Source organism: Electrophorus electricus, chromosome 13 (genome assembly GCF_041902795.1).
Source record: "Electrophorus electricus isolate QZ-2024a chromosome 13, ASM4190279v1, whole genome shotgun sequence".
In the NCBI taxonomy this organism is placed as follows: domain Eukaryota; kingdom Metazoa; phylum Chordata; class Actinopteri; order Gymnotiformes; family Gymnotidae; genus Electrophorus; species Electrophorus electricus.
The window spans coordinates 13,766,319-13,793,312 of NC_137509.1; the positions used below are offsets into that span (position 1 = coordinate 13,766,319).

Genomic DNA, 26,994 nt, shown 5'->3' on the forward strand with positions numbered 1-26,994 from the left:
ATAAATGTATCAACAAATAACAACAATACCCTATAATCTCTTTAAAATGGCATTGTACGTTTAAACCAGTTATGGCTCAATAGAGATATAGTATGTTTGGAAAGAGAACATTTTATTTCTATGTGTGAACTAATTCTGCACATAAAATATCGGTCTCTTTCAATTATAATCGTAACATATACCTGCTATATTCGGGAGTTATTTAACTATAAAATGTGTCCCTAAATATTACTTCCACCAGAGGACGCAACGCAATAATTTATCTAGTTGCTGTTCAAAAATCTTTGCAATAAATGACAAACACATGTCTCTTTTATGTGGGTATATACATATTCAAGCATTGCGTAAAATCTTAGCGAACTCAAGCCCGTGAACAATTTACATTAAGTGTGTCACTGCTTCGCTAGATTCTCAATTTCGTTTAGGGAGTCCGTTCAACATCTGGCAGGCACAGGCTGCAGCTAACTTGCGTCGCCGACGTGCAGATAGTTTAATGTACGGAGCTCAAAGGAGATGCGCGACATCATTTGTTACCTCGCAGGCAAATATTGTCGCTTGTAACCTGTAACACCGACTCGTTTGCTTTACGCCGGCTGGGAAAAACTGTCGCCGCGGAGTTGCAAAGAGCAAAAAGGGAGGGGAACTGGAGGTAACGAAGAAACGAAGGGGAGGGGGTCCGCTGACGCCAGAGAGAGAGAGAGAGAGAGAGAGAGAGAGAGAGAGAGAGAGAGAGAGAGAGAGAGAGAGAGAGAGAGAGAGAGAGCGCTGCGAGGAATGTGCCGTTAATGAGAAAACGGAGTGTCGTTGAGCGGTAAGGGGCAAACAGACACAAAAACGAATAGAATGCTATAAACCACAAAAAGGGGCGACAGGGAGGCAGAAGAGGGCAGGAAGCACAGGAGGAACACGCATGGAAAGGACTATTATAAGGCGGAACGCGCAAAACCGTGGAGGTCTTTTTTTCGCTATCCATGCGGAGATTTGAGCTAACGGACTTGTCGCTCGCCTGAACCATGAAGGGGTTGCTTCTCCTGAGTTTGGCGTTGAGCTTTCACAGAGGTAAGAGGTCATGCCTCGATAACTTTGTCAATATCACCCTGTTTTGAAGTTAGCTGCCTATGAATGTTCGGACTCAAAGAAGTAAAAGTTGGTGTGTGCGCTCATCCAAATAAAAGATCTGGCTCCACTTGCGTGTGCATGCGCGCGCGTGCGCGCGCGCGTGTGTGTGTGTGCGAGAGAGAGAGAGAGGGAGAGAGAGAGAGAGAGAGAGAGAGAGAGAGAGAGAGAGAGAGAGAGAGAGAGAGAGAGAGATTATGGTGCTCATGTCGCATATCTGTTCAAGACGCAAGATGACCTTTACTGTACGTGTGATGCACTTGGTGTGGATGTCGGCTATGCCTTGCCTGCCCTCGTGTGCATTAAAGCTTTTAAGGCGACCACTATGCCAGTAAAACAGTGGTGCTCCTTTCGTCAAACGTCCTTTCATCACGAGAATACAAATTGAGCATGAGGTTTAAAGGGAAGAAAGGACAAGAAGACTCTCTCTCTCTCTCCTTCTTTCTCTTGATGGGCGGACGCAATGTGCGTGATCTGTCATGCAAGTAAATGAGCCTAAACTACCTTTACAAACCCGCGCACGTGAGACAAAGATGACGACGTGAATTGCTTTTTAAACAAATACTTGTGCAAGTTGAAGGCACGATGGGCATTGTTTCTTAAACTCTTTTTTCACTGGTGTGACAGACGAGTTGCTAGGAGACATTACAGAGCGCAACGTGAAGGCGCAAGGTCCCGCTACTTGTTAGAATACAGCATCTCTCCCGTGCTCGCGCCTCTGCGGACCCCCCTTCCTGTCCATTGTCTACCGCCGCGTGCGTACAAGCGTGCGGAGGAAAAGAGGGAGAGGGCGCGGGCGCGCGCCAGAGCAGGTACAGACCACTCCATCATAGGTGAGGGGCGTGTTCTATTATAGTCCCAGCAAGGTAGTACGGATGATGTAATGCTTTCTTATGGTGTAAAATCGGCTTCAATTCTTTTTTAAAAAAGCAGTGAGGACCAAGCTTACCACAAACCAGTCACTTACTTGGGTGCTATTAATTCAGAAACTAAATTTGCTCTGTCTCAGTTAAAGTAACACGGAGACGCTCAAAAGATGTCAAGTAAGCGTTCTCAGAGCTGTCACAGATGGGATTTGTGCAAAAAGAACATAATCCCTGAGCACAAACAGGAGCAGCAACAGTAGATTGCTTCAGGCTCCTTGAATTTAACTTCACATTGCCCTTTTTTGGCATCACGTAGCTACATGTAAGATACCTGTGAAATAAATAAATAAAGTTTTAGTATTAGTATTAGTATTATGACTCTTGCCACTCCATACTCAGAATGAGCAATGGTAACCATATTTCATTTCTATATATGTAATTATGCTTAAAGTAATTTTGCTTCTTATTTTAATTGTGTCAGCACTTTAATTACAAGATCTTTTCCTGGAATCTTTCTTTACCCTGTTCTTGAATACCAGAGCAGATCATTAGTGAACATGCACGGAGGCAGTGTGTCAAAATGCACTGTAACAGTAACACTCAATGTGCACTGCAAATGCAATGTAACAGTAACACACACACACATACTGTGCACTGCAAATGTGAACTGTGCACTGTTACAGTAACACACACTACACTGCAAATGTACAGTAACAGTAACACACACTATGCACTGCAAATGTACAGTAAGAGTAACACACATTGAGCACTGCAAATGTATTGTTACAGTGACACACATTGTGCACTGCAGTGAACCAAAGCACATTAGTTAATGTTTCTAGGAGGTGTTTAACAGTTTACCAAGAAGAGCATTTTACAAATCCAGAGTTCGCATACAATTTCAAAATGAGAGCATTATATTGAATTATGTTTCATAAACATAAACATTATGTTGAATATAGACTACTAGGCTCTACCAGTTTAATATGATGTGATATAATCATATACAGTTTTTCAATAAAATATGTAACACTCTTGCCCTTTTAACTACTTATTAAGCCTTTCGTCCATCTGAGTTTGTCCAGGTTTAAACCTTGGTCACTCAGCCCTTTATGAACTGATATATCAGGGGTAGAGTCTGTGACCTTTATCCCACAACTCCCAGTAAAAGCAAGATTACAGCAAACATTTATTTGTTTACACATTAGTCTCTGGAAATGTAAGTCTATACTGTAATGTACATGTAAGTTACCATAAGTGGCAGTAGGTCAATAATTTATATATTCATATGTAACGAGTACCCATTTTTCACCTGAACCAACTAATGGATCAGATGCAAAACCTTTTTTGTGGGATCAAATAACAGAGCAGACACTGAGTTGACGGTCAGTAAGGTACACCTGTTCTAAAGCTCTACCTACAGGCTCATGATATCTTTCAGTTCTATACACTTAGACGTTAACTGAGTAATTGTAAGTTGCCTTGATTTCTGTACATTTGTGACATGTTTCCAGGAGTTTTTTTTTTGTTTTTTTTTTAATGAACTACCTAGATTTTTATTAGATTGTTTGTTTTTAAAGGGCAGGTAATATATCTATAAATGTATATACAGTATTAAAGTATTAGTTTATGTGGTATTCGTATGTGTTTGTATAAACAGTGACTGAAAACTGTATCTGCCAGTGAATGTAGAGTATAAATGTATAGTAAAACATTCCAGCTAATACTTTTTTGTCAGTAAGTCTCTACTCTCTAATAACTCTCTACTAAGCAAGCTTTCTAGTGCACAGGTGTACAGGTACAAGAACTCAGAATTAAGATATTATAGAAACTTAAAAATATTTGGCACACAGACTGCCTTTAAATTATTTGTCTCAAAAATATGTAAAGTGTGACTATTTGTAAAATAGTATCCATGGAGGAGACAAAATCACAGTGTACATAGGGTAACAGACTGTACTACAGTCAGCTGACTTTAGGGTTCAGTAGTGTTGTGCCAAGGGTTGCGGACTACCACTTACCACTGACTATAAAATGTATAGCACTTTATTAGTTACAGCTATAATTGTGCCATGCTTAATGTTGAATCTGGCATACTTCGGTAGAGTACAGATATATCAAAATTGCATTTTTAAAATACCTGGTCACAGACAATTTATATTTGAAAAGTTGTAGTGCATAAAAGATTACACCATTTGCCAACTATAAACAAATGACTATGTTATTTATTGATTATATCAAAGCTGTGCACTTTCGTATGAATACCAAATGTTGTGACCACTGCAGTGTATTTTAGTACAGGACAAAAAGGGGCTCACTTTGGTTGCCTAGTTATATTAGAAAACAAAAATCTGAATAAGATTATTATACTTCTTGCTTTATCTAGCATACCTTATTTCTTTAATCTTAATGTCTTGATTTGCTCAGACCAATGTAATTTTTTAAGCAAAATAAAATGTCATAAATGTTATAAATATAAACATTTGTACACAGTGTTTTTCACCAATTTAACATGAATTTGGGTGATGGTTCCAAAAATCCCATGTCAGAGTGGCTCTAGTTCTAAGCCTGGCTGTCTCTCTAGTTCTACAGATAAATGTGGAAGTACTGAATAATTTCTCTTATGTACTCCTTAATTTGTTTACGCATCTCCTGTGAAGATGAACACAAAGATGAGAGAGAGAATATGAGTGTGTGTGTGTGTGTGTGTGTGAGAGAGAGAGCGAGAGAGAGAGAGAGAGAATGTGTGTGTGAGAGAGAGAGAGAGAGATAGAGAGCGAGAATGTGTGTGTGTGTGAGAGAGAGAGAGAGAGAGAGAGAGAGAGAGAGAGAGAGAGAGAGAATGTGTGTGTGTGTGTGTGTGTGTTTGGGGGGGTTTATGCCATAGGAAGAGAAAGGCATTATTACTCATGCCTGACTGCTCTCATAGGGGGGATGGTTTGTACCCTCTCTACGTGTGTGTTTCTGCCTCTTCCTTGCACTCTCTTTTTCTTGTTGTGCCTCTGTCTTTCTCCGTGCGACAATGAATGTTGGTGGGTGGAGGAAAGTTCAACGGCTAGGTTGGGGCGAAGAATTCTGAACCCTATTCCTTCTATCAGTCACATCATTTTCATCCTTTTTGCTTATGGACATTGATTTGAACATGCCGTTTAAATGTGCCATTCGTTCACTCCGACTGTGTCCACCCCTCATCGATCTTTCCTCTTCCTTTTGGCCACATTTCGCCTCTCTTTGCACGTCTTCTTCTACTCACCCCACTGGCTTTGAAAAAGTTCGTCGCAGGCCCCTCTTGTTCTGGCCCTCTGTCTGCTTTTCATTCTTCCTCTGTTGCTCACTCGCTCAGTGCTCTCGTTTTTTTTCCCTTCTCCCTCTTTCCATCCCCCAGACTCCCTCCTTCTCTCTCTTTAATAAGTTCCAGATGTGTTTCTTGCATTCCTTTAGTCAGAGCTAAGGGGGGAGGGGTCATGGAAGGGGATTGGGTTGGGGGGGTGGGGGGTGGGTTTAAGAGCAAAAGAGTGGGAGTGAGGGTGAGGGGCAGAGATGGAGGACATGAATTAAGCACATGGCGAAGGGGCACTCTGTACTGTAGACACTTTGCTGAGCCTCTTCTCTGTCGTGAGTGTGTGTGTGTGTGTGTGTGTGTGAGTGTGTGTGTGTGTGTGTGTGTGTGTGTGTGTGTGTGTGTGTATTGTTGGCCCATGTGTGCACATATGTCCATGTCTGCATATTTGTGCATTAGTGGGGAGTTTTCGGTCACCCCTCCCACTGGCTCCCCCTGCCCCCGCTGCAATGGAATGTGGCTGATGATGATGATGTCATTTCTTGCTGTCTGAAGTTTTCGAATCGGGGAGGGCTGATAACTGGGGCTGTCCAATCAGCAAGCCTGAAGAAAAAAAACCCACTAGAGGGTTCTGGAGCCAACTAGCAAGCCTACAATAAAGCCATTGTAACTGGATGTCCAATGAAGTTGCCGAAAGACAGAGTATCATGCAGTTCGATGGCTCACCAATCAACTGCTAATGGAACATTGTGCATTTAAAGTTTGCGCTATTTAAGATCTGAGGCATATACTGTATGAATGCCCCTAGCTATGGCGTCTGGCAGTACCAGACATTAATGAGCGTTATCTAGTTACTCATGTTTAAACAACATATTAGTCACCACTACTACTCATGCATTGGTGTGGATGATTACTTAAGGTGAATTTCACAACTGTCTAGTGCTTTTCTTTCTTTAGCTGGAAAGAAAAGGAAAATTAGTTCATAAATTAAATAAGCAAGCTAATAATAACAATTGTAATAAACAAGCAAGAAGACAGCGGATGAAACATTTTTCTGTCCTTGTTTTAATAAGCAATATTTGGTAGCATAGATGTATTGCATGCGCGCACACACACACACACACACACACACACACACACACACACACACACACACACACACATTCCTAGCTTTTTTAATATTTATTTGGGGACCATAATATTTATTGTGGTCAGCGGCCGTTTGTGAAGTACAGGCTCATACTTCATATCTTGGTCCATTTGAAGTGGACATTCACTTCAAGCAGTAGCACAGCTTTCTAGTGCTGACCCTTGAGGTTGCCATGGCCACTATGTGTATTAGTGTGTCAACGTCCCTGCAGTGGCCATAGCAACAAAAGCTGCAATGGTGGTTCTCACAAAAAAGGTTAAAATGGTCTAGGAGAGGGCTCACGCAGAGTGCTCGCGGAGAGGGGACTGTCCTGGAAGGCAGCGGCTGAAAAAGCCCGAGAAACAGGGAAAGGGGAAATTGCCAAGAAATAATTTTCTTTCCCTCCCATTTCAAATAGATCTGTTTCTATAGCAACGGCAGGGCTGCACAGATAGAGGGACAAAGAAAGAGAAGAGGAGGGGATGAAGAGAGAGGGATAGCGGGAGAGACGGAGGACAGAGAGAGAGGGTGGATGGACAGAGATTGTGTGTTATAGAGGGAGAGGAAAAATAGGAGATAAGGAGGTACAGAATGGTCAGATGACACGGAATGGTCTCTCTGGCTCTTCCTTTCCGTCTCTCTCTCAGTGATGGGAGGATGGGTAGAGAGGTGGGAAGAAAGATGGAAAATGGTAGAGGAAGAATTATGAATAACCAAAGGCTGCAGACAAAAGGAGGTAGTGGGAGAAAACGAGGCACTGTAAGAAAAATACAGGTGTGCCATCTGGCAGCCAACAGTAGTGGTGGATAAGTAAACGCGAGCGATGCGTCCTTCCGAGCAAGGCAGAAAATGGCACTGGATAAGTCCTTTGGCTGACTGGACATGTCATCCATAGTCAGCGTCCCTTTCTCCTGGTCCAACATTCCTGTCTCTGCCATAGTAAACGTGGGAGGATATCAGAGCAGAAAAACGCATAGGCTGTTCTTCTACAGGACTACTGAGCGGAGGGAGGTGTGGCTTAAAAGGGTCGACCCGTGGAAAGGTAGAAGAATGGAAACTGACAGAAAGGAGGAGCGAAAGTATAGAGAGTGAGAAATGATTTAAAAAAATTTTTCCCAGAGATCAGCGCATCCAGCAAAATGAGGGAGGCACACACACACCCCAGACACAGCTGCCCCTACTTCACTACACTCACTCACACAAACGCATGAAGCAAGCAAAAAAAAAACAAAAAAAACTTTTTGGGTAGTTTTTCCACACACGTCAGCTGTTGCTATGGCAACGGACCACCGCGAGTAATGCAAAGTTGCAGGATTGGCCAGTAAAGAACAAGAGAGAGGTATAAGAGGCAGAGGGGTGGATGGTGGGAATACGACAGAGGAATACACGAGGAGTCAATTACAGCAGGATGCAACAAACAACTGACTGTGATATCGCATTGATTAAAAGAACCCATAAACCACTGAACATGGAAAAAGATGACAAAATAACAAAGTTGACACAAGAATAAAAGAGATAACATTGTAGAGGAAAACAGAACTTCGGAACAGCTTGCAGAGTATGGACCTTAAACTGAAATGAAGCGAAATTAGAAATTCTCTAGGCTGTAACATGTGGTCCCTTGACTAAAACAGGTGACGTATTCCTTGATCAGACATACTCCTTTGTTGTCTGAGAGTGGCTAGTGTATGAAGTCACACAGCTGCCTGCCCTTGAGCATTAGCCAAAGAGGGCGGCTGTAGAATTAGCACATGCGTTCATTAGTCATTGTAACAACATGGCTACATTATTCATTTGCATAGATTTGCATTAGTGCCCCTTTATAACACCAACATTTCTGTAGACTGGCACATTAAAATGTCTTGTTAAAACCATGGCTTCTGAATTACAGTTTTACAGATTACAAACACAGTCATTTTCTTTACATTCTAACAATTTACTGAGGGTTTAACATTATACAATTGTTTCATGATTGGTTAATGATTATTTCCTAGTGGTGAATATCAGCATGGAATCTCATTTTATTTTGGGTTTTCCAATTCTGTGGCAGGGCAATGGATGCGTCAGAGTGGAGATGACAGATGAGTTGCACCTTAAGGTATAAAACAAAGCAATGGAACCTTTTCCGAGGAAGTGGGTGGTGCCAAGCCAGTTTTATCTCCTCCCCTGGGAGGGGGCTATTTCTGGATGACATCATCTCTTTCACTCTCTCTGGAATTCCGATACATATTCATAATCCAAGGCATTAGCAGTGCTGGAATAGAAATCTGAAGAGCAGTGCTCAACCTACAAGACTTTACAGATGACTGACTAAAGCAGAACTCGGCACCCTTGAGCAGACAAGGAAATAAAAGATAAAAAGGTTTATTTAATGTGAAAGTACATTTGTTTTACATTTCAAATTGCAAGTATAGAAAAGTGCTCTACTAACTAAACAAAAGAAAATATAGCAAAATGTTTTGGAAGGACTCCTCATGCTGAGTTACACTATAGTTAACCTGCATAATCACTAAGTGGGATGCTTTCAAGCCTGGTATCTTTAGGCCTGTGTAACTGTCATTGAAATTTATTTGTTTGTTTACCAGTCCCGCATGTATCAGTCTGTTTGGATTTGGGGTTTTTCCCAAACTTCAGCCTGTATCTGCTTTTACGGTGGGGTGAAGAACATGAAGACCTTTGGGGCATTTTGATTGGTTCCAGATATTGATGGGTATGCACTGATGGCTGAAATTCATTTTGTTGCTCTGGATAATTAGAAGCTGTCAAAAGTCATATAAATTCAGTTTAGAACACTTTTGAGGTCAGTGGACTTTTAAACGAGTTTCAGGTTGAATGCATGCAGCAATTAGTAGCATGAATAAGAAACTTCCACAGGCTAAGTCAGGAAAGGGAGGGAGCAAGAGAGAGAGAGAGAGAGAGAGAGAGAGAGAGAGAGAGAGAGAGAGAGAGAGAGAGAGAGAGAGAGAGAGAGAGAGACATATTCATCTTAAATCATTTTATAATCCACATGCCTTAGATCAAAATGTATGTAAACAGACCATATCCTATGTCATACTGTAACATTAATTAGATGACTGATTTAAGGCCAAGAATAAAACTTCAGATGTTCCACTTAGCAGATGTGAGGCATTTCAATCTAAGTAGTCTTTCTGATATTTTTTGGGGGAAAACATAATAAATTGATAGGTCACCCTGGATGGATTTCTTGTAGCTGGTACATGAAATTATGACAGGTTCTGTGGCACATTGCACAGGTCTCAAGCCACCGAGCAGAGGACAGACGTCCCTTCCTTCCATCATCAGATCTGGCAAGCAGACAAAATTTGGGTGGCAGCTGTATACCTGCACATTCTGGACTGGCCCAAAAAGCTCGAACACATGAAAAAGGAATTTCAACAATGCTCAATGCAACCAAGTTTGGGAGCAGCGGGCCTTCCACTCTTATAAAACGCTGTTGAACAAGATAACAGAGCTGCGAATAACAGTGAACGTGGATAGTGTGCTTACACTGTGTGCCAGCGATGTGTCGCTTGTGGGCCCAAGGCTTTCAACCCCAATTCACACCGGCGGTTTTGGTAAACAGGATTAAATGTAGGGCCCAGCCGTTGTGATCAGTGCTAAGAGGCGGCTTTCTCAGATCGGTCAAGTGATGTGTGCCTGACACTGGTATGGTGTGTTAGTGTGGTCAGAGGTGCGTGTGTGACTGCAGTGGGAGAGGCTGTGCGGCCATGGCTTGGTGCGGTCAGGGCACCCTGGCAGCACAGCGTAGACTACTGCTGGTATCTGGAGATCAGTGACTCTAAAAAATCAGGACACTCTAAATTTGTCTCTGCTGCATAACCCACATAATGAAAACCATACAAGCCCCCCCCCCCCTTTCTTCTCTTGCACCAGCTTCCTAACTTTCTTTTGTCTTATTACAACAAATCCTAATCAGTGTTAAAAGTATTGTTAGTGCCCAGTGTTCTTGTTACTTGTTGTCTCAATTGAGGTTACCTGCTATCTCTTTCTCATCACTAATTAATTATTGCAATAACTACAAGTGGTGTCGTTACAACAGGGCAAATGTGACCCAGTACAGACGGACTCTAACTCTGTTCATTTGTCTCGTTTATTTGTTACAGTTTTCTGGGATTAACTGTTCTAATCTCCTACAATAACTGAATTTATCATACCATAAGGTATCAGTTTAGTAATGTTTTGGTTTATATAAATATTATATACATTATTGTGATTTTCTTCATTATAGTGAGATATTCCAGAAGGCATTGTGATATATAGCCAATATACATTATGTATTTATATTTGATGAATATTACATTACACTGAGAATGAGAACACATTCAGTAAAAAACTATTTATTGTTTTAAATTGCATCATTTTACCATCTCAAGCCACGAGAAGTGTTTTTCTTTTTTCCATTTCAGTTATTTAACAAAAACATAAAGAGAAGATTATGCATCTCTTTTCTAGTATCTCCCAAATATATCAAAACAGATATGCTACGTTTATTACGACAGTTATAAATGAACATATTTTACATTCTTGTGAACATATTTCCCATGAGGAGAGCTCAAACGCTCAAGTAGGGTTTCATGGCAGAAGACTTATGGTGTCATCAGTACCACACACTTGAGGTAAGCGTCCAGCAGTACTGTTTTAAGTCCACGATTTCTTTTCAGCTGATGGTAGGTCTTCATGCTCCATGATTCTGCCCAGTTGCAGGAATGAGTATTTTTCTGCCATATTAGTCTGCACAGGACGTTCTGTGTTGTGTCTATTAGTGTGTTTTCCCCCACTATTTGTTTCTATTACCCTTTATTCAAAGTGATTATAAATAACCATGAAAGAAGATTGCACTGGGGGGAGAGAGAGAGAGAGAGAGAGAGAGAGAGAGAGAGAGAGGGAGAGAGAGAGAGAGAGAGAGAGAGAGAGAGAGAGAGAGAGAGAGCGGTATAACACAGGGGAGAATGGGAGAGACACGTGGGGTCACTGTGGATGAGGCATATGCCAGTTGTTAAGAAAGAGGGAGAGATGGAGACCTTACAGAGGAATGCTGTAGGAATGAGAAAAAAGAGGGAGGGGGGGCAGAGGGCCAGAGGGCTGCTATTTAATGTGATAAATGGGTTGTGACAGTGTCTCCAAACCTCCTCCAACCAGAGAGCAAGACACGGAAATAGAAAGCAGGACTGAGTTCAGGAAAATAGTAAGGAAAAAGGAGAATGTGAGCAATGCAAAGAGCACGTGGCGAGATGGGCCGAGTGTCTTCATTCTGTTTAACGACACGCCAGAGTCTTAAGAGGCCCTAAGATAAGAGATAACAGTAGAGAATCCTCTAAACCTTGTCTTAGAAAGGAAGAAAGAACGAGGCGATGAGGAGTCATGAGGCAGTGACTGGTAGAGAAGGGCGGAATGCAAAGGGAAAAATTGAGTACTTCATTTACAACATTCCTGAATTGGGTCCAATTAAAGATACATAACGCAGGGTTTGAGTGAAAGCTCTTCTCATGAATTGTTTCACAAAGTTTCTTTTTTTTTTTTTTGCCATTTCACATGTCCCTCCACTTGTTAGAAAGAGGGAGGAACCTAGATGGGTATCGTGTTTTGCGGGTGAAGAAATGTGTCTGGAATTTGCTCTCGAGGGACCGATTCCCCATCCTAACCTTTTAAAGAACTGTGCTCTGCTCCCTTTGCGTTTTGCTGCTTTCGGGTGTGATTTTGTTATGTCACTTCGCTAATCTATTAAAACTTGCCATTTCTTTGCGTCAAAGATAGACTTCTCGCCAGTCGAGCAACACTACGACTGCAATCTGGCCCGATAGATTCATTATTGCTGTGTTCATTTGATGCAGTTTCTTTTTTCAGTCTGTGGCTGTAATGTCTCACACTGGGGGAGAGATTACATTTGGCTGAATTCACATTTTACTGCACCCTTAGTTTAAATATTTCATTTGGGGTACATCCCCTAGACTATACTTCCTTAATTAGATATAACTTAATATTTTATCATTTGACTTACATTGGGTTTATTTGAGGCATGTCTCACTCTGACATGGTTACACTAGAATTATTTGTTACCAGTGCACCTTAATGTGTGAAAGTTGCACTAGTTTGATCTCCAGGGGTTACCTCCACTTCAGCGTCCTCCTGTGATAGCACACTCTACATCCACGGACTGAATGTGGCATGAATGTTGATGAGATGTTAATGTAATATTGGGCGTTGGATTCTCAGAACTAAAAATGTATGCTGCATTTTAAACGCCTACCTTTTAACGTTTGCATGTGTTTACAATGTAGAGTAGAATGTGTATGTGTGTGTGTGTGGGTGCTTTAATGCTGTAATGCTGGTGGAGCTTAATATGATCCTTTGTGTTGCAGTATGGATGGCACGGTTCTCTCAGGAACCAGCAGATCAGTCGGTGGTTCTGGGCCAGAGGGTGGTGTTGTCCTGTGTGGTCTTCAACTACTCGGGCATCGTGCAGTGGACCAAGGATGGGCTTGCCTTGGGCATTGGGGAGGGCCTCCGAGGTTAGCCATCTCTCCCTCTCTCTCTCTCTCTCTCTCTGTCATGTTGTTTTCTCTTTTTTCCCCCACTGTTTGATTAACTTTTCAGTTAGGCCTGTTACAATTATAACATAATTGCTTGATCGTGAAAATTTAAGCTGACTGTGATGATTTGCTTTGATCATGATTATTTTCCATAGTAATTTGATTTCAAAGGCATCCAACACAATAAGAATTCGGTGCTTATTGTCGCAACAAATGTGTTGAGATAAAACTGACTGAGTACAAGCTTCAGTATGTATAGAGGAATACTATGAAATGCACTTTCCCTTACCAAAAATGTATAGTTCAGCATTTGGTATCTAATCTTTGCTTCAGTTTTGCGCTAGAACTTCGAGGCTAAAGTACTTAAAGATAAAGCATACTTAGATGACTTAATATTGTTCAAACTGCAAACTGTCTTACTCACCCTGTCTGAAAGTAATCTCGAACAATCTCAAACAGCATCTAAATATTAAAGGGACAGTACCAAATGGCTATGTTAACTGACGGTGTAACGCAGTTCATAGCCAAAGAAATACTGCCACTCAGTATGGAATAACAAAACACTGTTCAAATAAATGCAGGCAAAATTTGACAAGTAGTACAGATTGCCAGGAAAATTCTACATTTCCCAAACACCAATCCCCAATTTATACAGCCAAGTCAGGGATGGCATTATTATGTATTCCAAATAGACTTTTACTCAGCCACTGCCTTAAGCCTGAGAAGGTCCTATCCCAGAACCTACCTGGCCAGTACGGAGTAGATGTTCTGGCCATAGGATATTTACTTTGATTTATAGCTTATTAATGCAATTTATTTAGCAATTATTATAAGCCTACAAATTTCATTTTCCCAAGTTCACTGCCTAATAGGTTGACATTCTTCATCAAAAGAGTTGTGCATTATAATATTTATATGTGTACAGTCACACTGTAATAGTGGAATTTTTAAAAAGACAAATCGTTACTCACAGTTATTTGTATGACAGTCAATCGCCAGATCAAATTTCATTATAGTGACAGACTTATTTTCAGTTTGTGTTTCCCCAGAGCGTGTTAAAGGACCAGTTAATGTACTTCCTGAACATTCTGTGGAAGTGCTGTTTCTGAAATATGACAGATGATCTGCAGTATAAGCTTGAGAGGAAAGAGAACCTCTGTCTCTGTCTCTGTCTCTGTCTCTGTCTGTCTCTCTCTCTCACTAAATCTCTCTCTCTCTCTATCTCTCTCTCTCTCTCTGTCTCTCTCTGTGGCTCTCTCTTTCTCTCTCCCTCCCTCTTCCTCCCTCTTCCTCCCTCTCTCTTTCTGGTTGTAGTCTTGTATTGTTGATGAAATGTTTCACTACTTTGTCCCATGGCTGGGTATGAATGGGCACTGGTGCGCTCTTTTTACACTCACTTACACACACACACACACGCGCACACACACACACACACACACACACACACACACACACACGCACACACACACAGGCACACCCACACGCACGTGTACACACACACACACACACACACACACACACACACACACACACACACACACAGGTTGCAATTATGATGAACCCAACGTACACAATGCACACTTGACATATAGATGCCTATAAACAAATAAAGGCATACATACCCAAAAAATACACTAGGTCAGCACATGCAGGATGCAGAGATGAGACAAGTGAGAGACAGAGACACAGGAGGGAGAATGATGTAATCCACAGCAGTATTTCTGTCATTTCTCTTGCAGCAGCAGCTAGAAGTGCCTGTCATAATGCTAGCAGATTTTATTCTGCCACAGAGAACGAACTCTTATGCCACCTAGTGGTGACAAGAAAACCCTTTCTGTCTGTCTGGGTGTGCGAATCTTTTATGATCTGTTTATTTTGCTGTATAAGGTATATAGATATTCTGTACCTTTAGTCTTGTGAGAGTTTGTATATCACCAAACAGTTACAAGATCAAAACAAACGTATCCCATTCTTAACACGTTCTCATTTACTTCACACGTATATTTCATGTGCTCAAATATAGTACCCCAGGACATAGTATAGCAGGAGTCCACAGCTCCAGTCCAGGGGGGCTCACTTCTCTGCACGGGTTCATGCTTCCTCTATCACCTGATCTAGTTCATCAGCCACTTTTAAGCACTTCATGAGCGGGTTCAAGCATGTCAGAAATACAGAAAACTTGAAACAAGATAGGCCAGTGGGTACCCAAGACTACAGTCGAGAACCTTTGTGTTAGAGACTGTCCATTTAGAAAGAGTGCTTTTCATATACTACTGTCCGTTGTCCACTGAATTGTCACAGAGTAAATTATATCCATGGCATTTGTAGATTAAAGAATCATTAAAGAAGTATATGTCGCATGTATTGCGACTAGGCTCTTCAGCATCTGCAAACACAAGCCATCTTGCTGAATTGGTGAGTGTTGGGTGACTAAGTGGCAGGCGTTGTGTGTTTCAGCCTGGCCGCGGTACCGTGTGCTGCGGCTGGCAAACGTGGGCCAGTACAACCTGGAGATCTCTTCTGCCGAGCTCTCCGATGACTCGTTATACGAGTGTCAGGCTACAGAAGCTGCCCTACGTTCTCGCAGAGCCAAACTCACTGTTCTCAGTAAGTATGTCTGTCTGTATGGATGTCTCACCATATGCTTGTGCCTGTTATTGGCAGAGGAGAGACGGCTTGTATTTGGAGTGAACCGAAGTGCATAACTTCATTCTAACATATTATCAGTACCTTTTTTTTTTTTTGCTGTGGGATGGGGAATGGCATTGTATCTGCTGTTCCAAACGTTCTGTGTTACATGTATATGGTGCTTGTCCTTAGCATGATGCCTCTGTGTGCTCGTGTAGTTCCTCCCGATGAGCCAGTGATCGAGGGTTCCCCAGAGATCCTCCTCACTGCAGGTGTATCCCACAACCTAAGCTGCATGGCTCGGGGAGCCAAGCCCCCCGCTGTGATAGAGTGGCAGAAAGACGGCTTGCCTGTAGAGGGCGCAGTCAGCACAACGGTGAGATACACAAACACACACACACACACACACACTCACACAAACACACGCACTTTAGCCCATTTCTCTATTAACTGTTGTGGCTCTTGGTCTCATATATAAGAAACTATAAGAAACTGCCATAATGCCATAACATGTTGAAATGCACATGTAATGGAAGTATCCAAATCGAACTAGAAACATTTCTGCAGAGCTTCTGCAGAGTCTCACTTCCTTCTCAGAACATTGGCAGCACGCAGCAGTGACATGCCCTCCACTCTCCTCTCTCCTTCCCTGCAGGAAGTGCTGCCAGACAGGAAGCGAGTCACCACGCGGAGCTTCCTGCCCGTGCTCCCGGTGGACACCGACACAGGGAGGAACTTCAGCTGCATGGCCACCAATCAGGCGGTGCCCAAGGGCAAACGTGCTTCTGTCACTCTCAATGTGCACCGTGAGTCTGCCCCGGCGTGCGTCTCCTGCACAGGAATCGCATGTGCCTAAGCATGCCCCTTATCTACCCTCATGCATCAGTGTGAGAGGACTCTTACACTAGCACAAATTGGGCATGACTGTGGACTTAGGGATATCTGTGCCACTCCTTATCACATGGAGGTCCACATACATGGTTGTTCACACTGCAGCATCCACATTGCAGCATGTCCAGTGCTGCTATCACTGAGCATAGAGTAGACGGCATTACGGTGGAATTGTAATGCAATGTGTCCTTTTGTTTTTTGTTGATGACATGATCCTGATTGGGGCAGACCCTCCTGTGGTGGTGTTATCTATTGAGCCACGCTCTGTGCTGGAAGGAGACAGGGTGACCTTCACCTGCCAGGCCACTGCCAACCCCCCGATAATGGGCTACAAGTATGTGTGCCCCACGATTCCCCTGTTTGTTGGTGTTTTGTTATGGCTGTTTCTTCAGTGCCTCAAAGGACCAGTCAGTCTTGCACACTGCTTTAGCTGTAGCTCCAGGAAGAAAACATTGTTTCTTCCAGTCTGTAGCTTTTCCACAGTGCCTCTGACCTGGAGCTCATACTCTGTTGCTTATTGCCTAGATACAAATACAAATAACGCAAGGTCAATATGGCCTAGTACAAGGTTTTCTGTGGGACTTTTTTTATTAATGAGAAAATGTGGCTATTTCTCACTTATCTTGACCTTGAATATTTGAATTCCTCTCCATTAGGTGGGCCAAGGGTGGTGTGGTTATCCAAGGAGCCAGAGAGAGTGTGTTTGTCACTAAGGCGGACCACTCTTTCTTTACCGAACCGGTCTCGTGCCAGGTGTTCAACGCAGTGGGGAGCACCAACGTCAGCATACTCGTGGATGTCCACTGTAAGCAGGACCTCCAAGACTCATTGACTTGCATGCTATTAATTGAATCTAATTATAGTTATATAGTTATACAGTCAAAATACGTCACGAGCCAAAATGTTCTGTGCAGTCAGTAGGCTTGTGTTCAGATTGCAATTTATGCCACATGTTCACATTTTCACGCTCTGTAGTCGGCCCCATCCTGGTGGTGGAGCCAAAGCCAGTATCGGTGGACATGGACTTGGACGTCACTCTGAACTGTAAGTGGGCGGGGAATCCCCCCCTCACTCTAACATGGACGAAGAAGGGCTCCAGTATGGTGAGAAATCGTGCAAAAGCTCTTTGTTGTTCAACTCTTCCTCTCCATCAGGCTACTCTTTCATTCTGATACTTTACATTTGCAGTATTTGGCAGAGTGACATGAGTGACTTGAAAATATATAATATAATATATAATATATCAGCATGATAGCACTACATGAAAAATATGCACAGCACTTAAATTAGAGGCTCAGATATAACTACACTCCCTAATATTATCACTTTACGCCCTAATATGGAAACGTTGAAGTCATTCTTCCGCCTGTCTATTGAAAGCCTCACTAGGACAGTATAAGTCCTGCCTGAGAACCAAACCCATATCCTTGGTGTTACTGGTCCTGCTTCACCTGCTCTAGCCACTGAACTATAGTAACTACAACTTTACTGAGACCTTCTTACTAAGACCATGGCTGATGGTGAGGTTTTTGTGGACCACCCTTTTTTCGTTTCTCTTTAATTCTTCTGCTCTCTGCCACGCTTCCATATCCTCTCTTATAATTAACTTTTGGGTGTCTTCCTCGATCCATTTGACATAAACGGTTCCTTCCTGTCATGATGCAAGATGGAATGTATGCACTCCCTCTCTCCCCCACTCACGCTCTTCATATTGTAGGTGTTTGTGTTGTTATTTTCTTTCGGCCACTCTGTCATATTACATGGTTATAGCACGTTTGCTTACTGCAAACGTGAAATGAATGTTTCCCTCTGCCTGTCCACAGGTGTTGAGTAATAATAACCAGCTGTATTTGAAGTCGGTGAGCCAGGCTGACGCTGGCCAATACGTGTGCAAAGCCATAGTGCCCAGGATCGGCGTCGGGGAGACCGAGGTCACTCTCACTGTCAACGGTCAGTCTCCAGAGACAAGACCCTGCCTGTGCAGACAAAATACCAAACTGAAAGACTGCAGTGTTCCCATCCTGCATTCACCAATAATATGATTTTCCTCCTATAAACAGCCTGATTATAAGCAATATTGCATAACAAGCAGGAACTGCTAAAGAGTGTATCATGTGCTGTTTCCATACTGAACACATTGTGCTGTTCCCATACCAATCAGCAGAGCTGCAGTAAAGTGATATTAACAATGACATCGTTCCTCATTGCAGGAGTAATTATGTAAAAATGATGTAAAGTACCAGGCCTCGTCCTGTAGCGGAGGTGTTGGAAGCAATGTGCATTTTTCCCTTGGCGCAGGTCCCCCCATCATCTCCAGTGAGCCCGTTCAGTACGCAGTCAGAGGAGAGAGAGGAGAGCTGACGTGCTACACCACCAGCACCCCTCCGCCAGACAAGATCGTGAGTCTCTCACATGCTGCTTCAGCAATGACGGCTTCAGTAATGACCGCTCCAGGGATGACCCTTTCAGTAATGATTGCTTCAGTAATGACCGCTCCAGGGATGACCCTTTCAGTAATGGCTGCTTCAGTAATGACCGCGCCAATAATGACTGTTTCAGTAATGACTGCTTCGGTAATGACCGCTCCAGGGATGACCCTTTCAGTAATGACTGCTTCAGTAATGACTGCTTCAGTAATGACCTCTTCGGTAATGACCTCTTCAGTAATGACTGTTTCAGTAATGAACTCGTCAGTAATGACTGCTTCAGTAATGACAGTTTCAGTAATGACTGCTTCAGTAATGACTGCTTCAGTAATGACCGCTTCAGTCAGGAAATCGTCAGTAATGAATGTTTCAGTAATGAGTACTTCTGTAATGACCTCTTCAGTAATGACTGTTTCAGTAATGACCCCTTCAATAATGACTGCTTCAGTAATGACTATTTTAGTAATGACTGCTTCAGTAATGACTGCTTCAGTAATTCAGTAATTCCCGTCAGATCTGGCAGCCCGGAGCACTGACCTCAGCTCAAGCATTTTTCTGAATATGTTTTATTGTTAGAAACAGGTTTTCCTACAACTGTTTAAACTGTTTTACACTTATTACAATGTACAAAACCAAGCATGAGGGGCATGACAGACAAATGTAAATAGCTACAAAATTGTAATGTATATATGTACACACATACATTTATATATTATATATTATGTTTGTGTGTGCATGTTTGTGTTAATATATATTTCTGTGTGTGAGCTATTCATCCATATTTAGAAACAAAGACTTCAGAACATCTACCTGAACCACATTAAAAATGAGTGAAATGAGTGGGCCTTTGACCTCAGCTAGCACATCCAACATTCACTTTCCCCGGCTGAGACTGACCAATGCACAACATAATCCTCGTTTCGAGTGCACTTCTGTCTGGGCATGATGGGGATGTGGAGCAACTAGCAGGCCATGCAGCTCCATGCAGGGCCATTTATAAAATATGAATTATGGGATAGGGCCCCATGCTCCTTGTGTGCCTGGCCCCCCGCAAATGTTTTGACCCCACCTGTTACTCGCTGCTCATGTGCCACTCACTCCCCACGTGCTTGGCTCCTGCATGTGTGTAGTTCGTGCAGCAAATGCAGTCCTTTTCTGAGGAGTTATTTATGTTTAAGTAAGTTCAAAGTTCATTATGAATAATGCAGTTCTTTTTAGTACAGTTTTTAAAATGTGACACTTAACCACCATTTTCTGTCCTCCATGCTGCCAAATAAATGTATTTGTGTATAAGGATTTTTTGGCATCAAAATGTAAGAATTTAAACTAAAACATATCACTAATGCAGTAATGTTAAGATTGAGAGGAAATTGTGGTATTATTAGACAGGTAGACAAATAAGCACCTGTTCATTACAACAATAATCGCAAGGTTCATTTTCCTCAGTACTGTCACCACAGCACCACAGTGGCAACACATTTGATACATTGATCTGTTTCAGAAAATCTGTTCTGTGTATGTGTGTGCGTTAGGTGTGGGCTTGGAAGGAGAACGTGTGGGAGAAGGAGAAAGGCACCCTGCCCGAGCGCTACACAGTGGAGCAGAGCAAGCCCTCCGCAGAAGGAGGGGCCGTGCTCTCCACACTCACCATCAACAGCGTCATGGAGTCTGACTTTCAGTCCACCTACAACTGCACAGCGTGGAACGCGTTCGGCCCAGGGACCATGATCATCACGCTGCAGGAAAGTGGTGAGCGCACGCACAGACAGACACACGCACAGAGACACAGCATAGTGTCATCTTTTTAAAAGGCCTCTATGAAAGTGCAGTCACAATCAAAGTCTGGGAAGTAGTAAAATTGCTCAGAATGGGCAGAGATCCATTGCTCAAGTAGAATGTCTCCTTTAGTAAGACATGAAGGCGAGGATAGTGAAAATAAGAGAAAGAACATCACATTTCGATAACTTACATTATTTCCAGTGTGACTGCACTCCAGTATATTTCCAAGTCCAGGGCGTTTGCTTGAATGTTTCGAGCTGAACCTCTCCTCTCTCTCACAGAAATAATTCATGTTGGAGTCATTGTAGGGGGCACAGTAGGCTGCTCCATACTGCTGTTGCTCTGTCTGCTGGCATTAGCCCTTTTCCTGTACCGTCAACGCAAAGGAAGTAAGTACACACGCAAGCACACGGACACACAGCCACACGTGCAGAGGGTGATATTTATTGCAACTTTTACTGGCTCGATAAAGTTGATAGTCGTTGTGCTGTCAATTAAAGTGTGCGTAAAAGTGAAGGATTTCATCGTGAGCAAAGGCATAAATTCCTCCAACAACCCTCAATTAAGGCCAAGCTTTTTACTCAGGAGGACGGCCGTGCAGAGAAAGGGCCACAGAAACGCCTGTCTTTGGACAAAAGACTTATACAGTGCACAAACGGCACTGTCACATGTCTGTATCGTTTCCAGGTCGCCGAGGGGTCACGCTCGGTAAGCCAGACATCAAGGTGGAGACGATAAACAAAGAGACCCACAGCCTGGAGGAAGACTCAGGCAGCGTCTCCACAGCAACGCGCATGGTCAAGGCTATGTACTCCGTGAGTTTGCGGTTCCCATGACGACACTCTAGAGCCCCAGAATGGAGAGGGGCTTTGAATTAAATAGGAATTTAGGTGCAACTCTGTAGACATATTTTATTAGGTAAGCCATATATTTAGTTACAGTATTGTAGGCCAATACCTTAACAGAAAAGAAGGTTTTGGGCAGGTACATCTTTCTTAATAAACTATGGTTTGTAACTTTTAAGCCATTTCACTATTGGATAAAACACAGCAAATAATGTCCTAACAGCTCTAGGTTGAGATAACTTGACAACTTGTAATGATGGAAAAACCGGGTGTGTACACGAGGGGAGTACAGGAATGGGGGAACCATACATGTTTACCAGGAAGGTCACAGGGAGAAAAAAAACAACACCCGGGGCTCCCTTGCGACCCCTCAGTGCAGGTCAACTGTGCTAATAATAGCATTCAATTCTAGAACAGTGTCTCCAGTGTGTCGTTTGCTTCTCTGACTTAAACTGCTCCTCGGTTTATTGCAAGAGCAGTGAAAAACTGCAGGGCTTTAACAGGGCAAACTAGTGGGTTTATTAAAGCTTTGATGGAACCATTTGGGGATTCTTCAGTTCCTCCTTGACATTTGGGGTGTCACATAGGATCCTTTTGGAGAGGTTCTCCGAAGAACTGTCACGGAACGGTTCCTGGTTCTGAGGCCCAGTGGGAGCTTAAGTGTCCAATCACATTTCCCTCTCAGCTTCTGGACATGCCCCAAGAGTGTGCAGGCAAGATACATCAGAAGGGCAGGCATATTATGGCTTTTAGAGATTTGCCATTTAATCTGACACCTTTACTGTTCCAGGAAGGGGTTTGCATTTGTGAGCTTCTGAATTCATGGCATATTACTGTTGTGATCTTGATACAGCTCTTAGAGGCCAAGGAATATGTAAACAACATGCTTGGAATTTCTTGAAATATACTTTCTTTTACATTAGAATTTACAATGCATTAGTATTCTTAAAGTATAATTTGTATTTAACAATGTTATATACAAATAATGTGATGATTAAAAATGTTTTTTCTACACCATCGCAATCTTAACAACTAAGCAGAGACAGCACTAACCCACTAACCCCACGGCACTCTTGAAATTCAGCCACTGAACATTACTGACCACTTCACAAATTTAACACGGCATCCCTCGGACCCTCGCTCACTGGACTGCAGTCTGCCAAGCAGTTTTGCTTCATGTATTTAATCGAAATGCTACATGAAAAACTGAATTTAATCCTCTCTTCTTTCTCAACCTCCCTCCCCCCCCCATTTTTTTTTTTTTACCTTCCTCCTCTTACCTCGTTGATTTCCATCCCCCTGCCTGTGTTGTTCCCCTTCCCCCCTCTTGGTTGGGTTTTTGTCATTTATGGTTTTTAGTTTTTGCCCTCTGTGACCCTCTCTCCCTCCTCCCAGCCCTTTAAAGATGACATCGACCTCAAGCAGGAGCTCCGCAGCGACACACTGGATACACGCCAGGACTATGAGCTCAAGGTGAATGTCTCTCTCTCTCACACACACACACACGAACACACACAATACAGCATCTGTGACAAGTTTCTAGAATACTGGCTACTTAATATGTTTGTCATTAGCTCTAAGGTAGAATGAGCACTGAAAAGAAGTAAGTAGACACTTCGGGCAAATTATTTTGGACAGTCGGATATTACTATGCAGTTATGGTTTTGCATATACTCAGTTTTTCTCTCTTTTGATAGGACCCGACGAATGGCTATTACAACGTGCGAGCCTCCACCCACGATGAAGGCCGCCCTGCTTCCCGCTCGATGCACTATTCAGAGTACCGCTCCTCCAACCAACCAGGGGGAGCTGCAGCAGTTAGCAGCAGCTCAGGTGCCCCTGGAGCTACAGCAGGTCCCGGTACACCAAGCAGCTTGGCCCCAGGGTCACGAGCTGGCTGCTACGACCCCCGACCTCCTTCTAGACTGTCGCACAACAGCTACGCCCAGTTCAACACATTCAGCCGGCCCGGGCAGACGCAGCAGCCTCCGCCCAGCTCCGGTCCACAGACGGGCGACTTCCCAGCAGACTGCGGTCTCCTGGACTCCACCCCACAGCTGGCCTACGACAACTACAGCTACCCAGCACACTACCCCACGTATAGGTTGGGCTTTGCCCCGTCCAGCCTGGCTACATTGGAAGGTGGGCCAGCATACGAGATGTATAGCGTGGGGCCGAGCGTGGGTGCTGCCGGCTCCGCCACCACCCCGGAGACCGGACTGGGGAAGTATGGCAGCTCCACGCGCTTTTCCTACACCTCCCAGCATTCCGATTACTCCCACCGGCACACGCAGAGGATGCAGACGCACGTGTGAGCAAGGAGGGTCCTGACCCGTTGCACTGCTCTTCATTGCTTCAGTACACTCACTCATCCACACACACATACACACACACACACACACACTTACATGGGAGGAAGTTGGGTAGGAAGGAAGGATGGAAAGTAGGAAACAGATGAGAACAGAGCCCGAGAGACAAGAGGACAGGGTGGTATTAGATGAGATGAGAAGATTTTTCTTTGCGTCCTTCCTTGCTTTTTCCTTAGCTCAAGAAGCTGACAGCGAAAGTCACAATCAAGATGAAAACAGACTAGCATCAATGAAAGATCTAAGATCTTCACAATGCTGATTAAGTCGGCTAATCTATGAATTAGTGGGCTCGCGGTTGGAACTTGAGAAATGAAGGAAGCCTCATTGTTCGTCAGTGTGAAAAGAGTACACTATATGGCAGAGGTGATCATGAAAGAGTTAGTTATGGATTCTCTTGAATGGCTTCTTCAACTCGTCTTTACACCTTTGTGATGCTAATATAAAGGAAGAAACTGTTAGAAAGCAACACAGCAGAGATGGCACCCAGATGAGAATTGGAGTGGTTCAATGATAGTTACTGTACTCTTAATATGGACCTTCTTGAATTCCTCCCTTCTGGCTCTGAGCAAATGCAGACAAATTAGCAAACAGAGAGCACAATGCTATTTACCATATATTCTTGGTTACCAAAGCATGTATAATTAACTGGAAACAACTTTCAGTACTCTTAGCCGCTTAACCTGTTAATTAGTATCTAACCAGCTATCTAGCTTGCTAAGCTACCTCAAAAAGTGGGCTGCTAGCCTTACCGTTCAGCGACTAGTGTGGAACTAACCAGTGTTCAGTAGTCACCTTTAATTGCCTAGCTCAGTTGTCTGAGGCAGGATGCTGTGTCATTCTCAATAATCAGTCTAAATTGATTAAATAGAGCACTTCTAAGCCATCTATTGTTAAAAAATAAAGAAAGAAAGAGAGAGAATTTAGCATCAGGTGGGAAAGGAGACCAGTTCAGGAAGCCATTCGACAGTCATCAGACATGGTCAATGGCAGCCATCGTTCTTGCCGTCTTTTTCCACAGTGAGACAAACCATTGGTTTGAAACCTCAGTTGGTGGAGTATATAGTGGGATATGGGGGAGGGGGCTTCATAGTAGACCATATATATTTTTTCATAGTGTTTTTACATGGTGACTGATTGATCTTAGAGCACATACAGTGTAATTGCGTATATATGTCTGAATTCCCCACTCTTTTCCATGGTGCTTCTGTAGTGGGGCCTTTGTTTGCACTGCATTCCAGTATTCTATCATAAATTACCCTTATAATCTACCTGTAATCTCTCATTTGCACACTAGACTAGAGTGTTTTGAATATTCCCGAAATACAGAATTATTTTTTCTCATATTTCTGTAAGGAATTGTGGACCAAAGGTTCATTGTTAGAGTATCAGTCTTTATTTGGGTGATATTCACCTTAACAAACAAGGAAATATGCAGATTTGTTTGTTTTTGTCCTTTCGAGACTCAGTAACGAGTGGCAAAAAGGTGTTTTGAAGGGTCGGAGATTTCAGAGGTCTTAAACCTTATGATCCAGCCTTAGGTACACATACTGATCTAAGATCAGGCTGCTATGCCATCACCTTCGTATAAAAGATCATCAGAAACCAAGTTGAACTGATTCAGTGCTAATCCAGAATGGATCTTCTGACATTTTCTGGTTCCTGGGCTCTAACCCAGAGAACTGAATGTTCATACATATACCGTATATTGTGATTTGAAGTTTATCTCTCTACCTTATAGATTGGAGACTCTTCCTACACATATATTCACTCCTGCTATTTGTGCCAATGCAGGTGGCTACTTTATTGGAAACATTTTTTGACCAATAAAGTAAAGAAAATAAAAAGAACTAAAAGAAATAGAAAACTACCTTTTGGAGAGTTGGTCTTCAGACACAAAAATGCCTCAGACAGATTCTGAAGGAGATAACCGTCCACGATGGTGACAAGGATGAAGACAATCCATCTTGACTGGTTCTCCAACCAAGAAACGATGGGTTCCTCTTCATCCGAGTTTCAATACCTTTTCACAGAGTCCTGTAAATATTTTCCCACGTGTAACTCCTATTCCAAGTATTACTTTAGGTCATCCAATGTGATGCACTCTTTAAAATGCAGTATTGTTACATTTCAATGGTGCGAGGGAAAATTGGCAGGAGGACTGTGCATCGGCAGCGGGACTTTTTTTTAATGATCCATGATAAAAACGGAGGAAAATGAACTGGGTTCAGTTTGGACGGAGGCCGGTCCAGAGCCAAAGAGTGTTCAGAAGAGCAAGATGCTCGTCATCATCAGAAAACACCTTTATACCTGCCTGAGCTGTCAATCAGACGGTCGCCATGGCGCATTTGTTTACTTCGACAGCGGGAGAAACGTCTGGAGGGGTCGTGGCCTAACCTACCAGATCCACCTTTCTCCAGCGCCTTTCTAAAAGGATTGAAGCGCCATGAAATCTCGATGAGCGAAACACGAAGGTGTTTGTTGGTTTTAAAAAAAGAGTGGCCTTAGGAAAACATGACTTTTATAATCCCTCACCTTATAAGCCAGTTTAAGGGCAGAGTTCAACGACAGTGATGGTATGACAAGTGTGTGCGCGTGCGTGTCTCTCTTTATGTATGAATATCTTTATGTAATCATTTACTTTCCCCAAGTTCCTGCTCCAATACTTTTATTCTGCTGGTAGGACTGTATCCTGTATAAGTGTGTCTTAGAAAACAAAAGTTGACTGTACTGTTCTTCGTAGCTGAAATGTTCTACAGCTGTACAACAGAAGTTAATTTTCCATTTTTTTTATTTCATTTTAATTTTTTTTCCAATATTTTTTAAAAAAATGTTATGTAATTATTTTTTCACAGTATATCAGAAATAAAAGCACTGTTTTTATAAGAATGTGATGTGTGAATCGTTCGAAATGTCTGTATTTGAACAATTTTTGAAACATTTTCAAAATTGGGTCGCGGTGCATTCCAGTAGTCATCAGACTGGCACATGTTTTTGTTGCCTCCAGTCTGTTGAAGCTGAAATGAAACAAAACAGTACCTCATGCAAAAATAGCTCTAGATTCTCATTTTAAAAAGTATTTTGGTTTTAGACGCCACGCCACATTCAGTAATCAGA

General features: G+C 42.8%; 1 protein-coding gene across 2 annotated transcripts; it reads left to right on the top strand.

The window, feature by feature from the left end:
• The first annotated feature begins 750 nt into the window (after positions 1–750).
• kirrel1a (kirre like nephrin family adhesion molecule 1a) lies at positions 751–26,766 on the top strand. Of its 2 annotated transcripts, none has more exons than XM_027031638.3 (15): positions 751–1,059; positions 12,772–12,921; positions 15,400–15,549; positions 15,789–15,946; positions 16,226–16,376; positions 16,690–16,795; positions 17,118–17,266; positions 17,437–17,564; positions 18,285–18,411; positions 18,760–18,860; positions 20,420–20,636; positions 20,948–21,055; positions 21,354–21,481; positions 22,871–22,984; positions 23,209–26,766. In XM_027031638.3, the coding sequence occupies exons 1-15, from the start codon at positions 1,014–1,016 to the stop codon at positions 23,824–23,826; spliced, it is 2,451 nt and encodes an 816-aa protein (XP_026887439.2). In that variant the 5' UTR covers positions 751–1,013; the 3' UTR covers positions 23,827–26,766. The 2 variants fall into 2 exon arrangements, with proteins under 2 accessions (XP_026887439.2, XP_026887441.2); XM_027031640.3 differs by having other exon boundaries at positions 22,907–22,984.
• Positions 26,767–26,994: the final 228 nt, after the last annotated feature.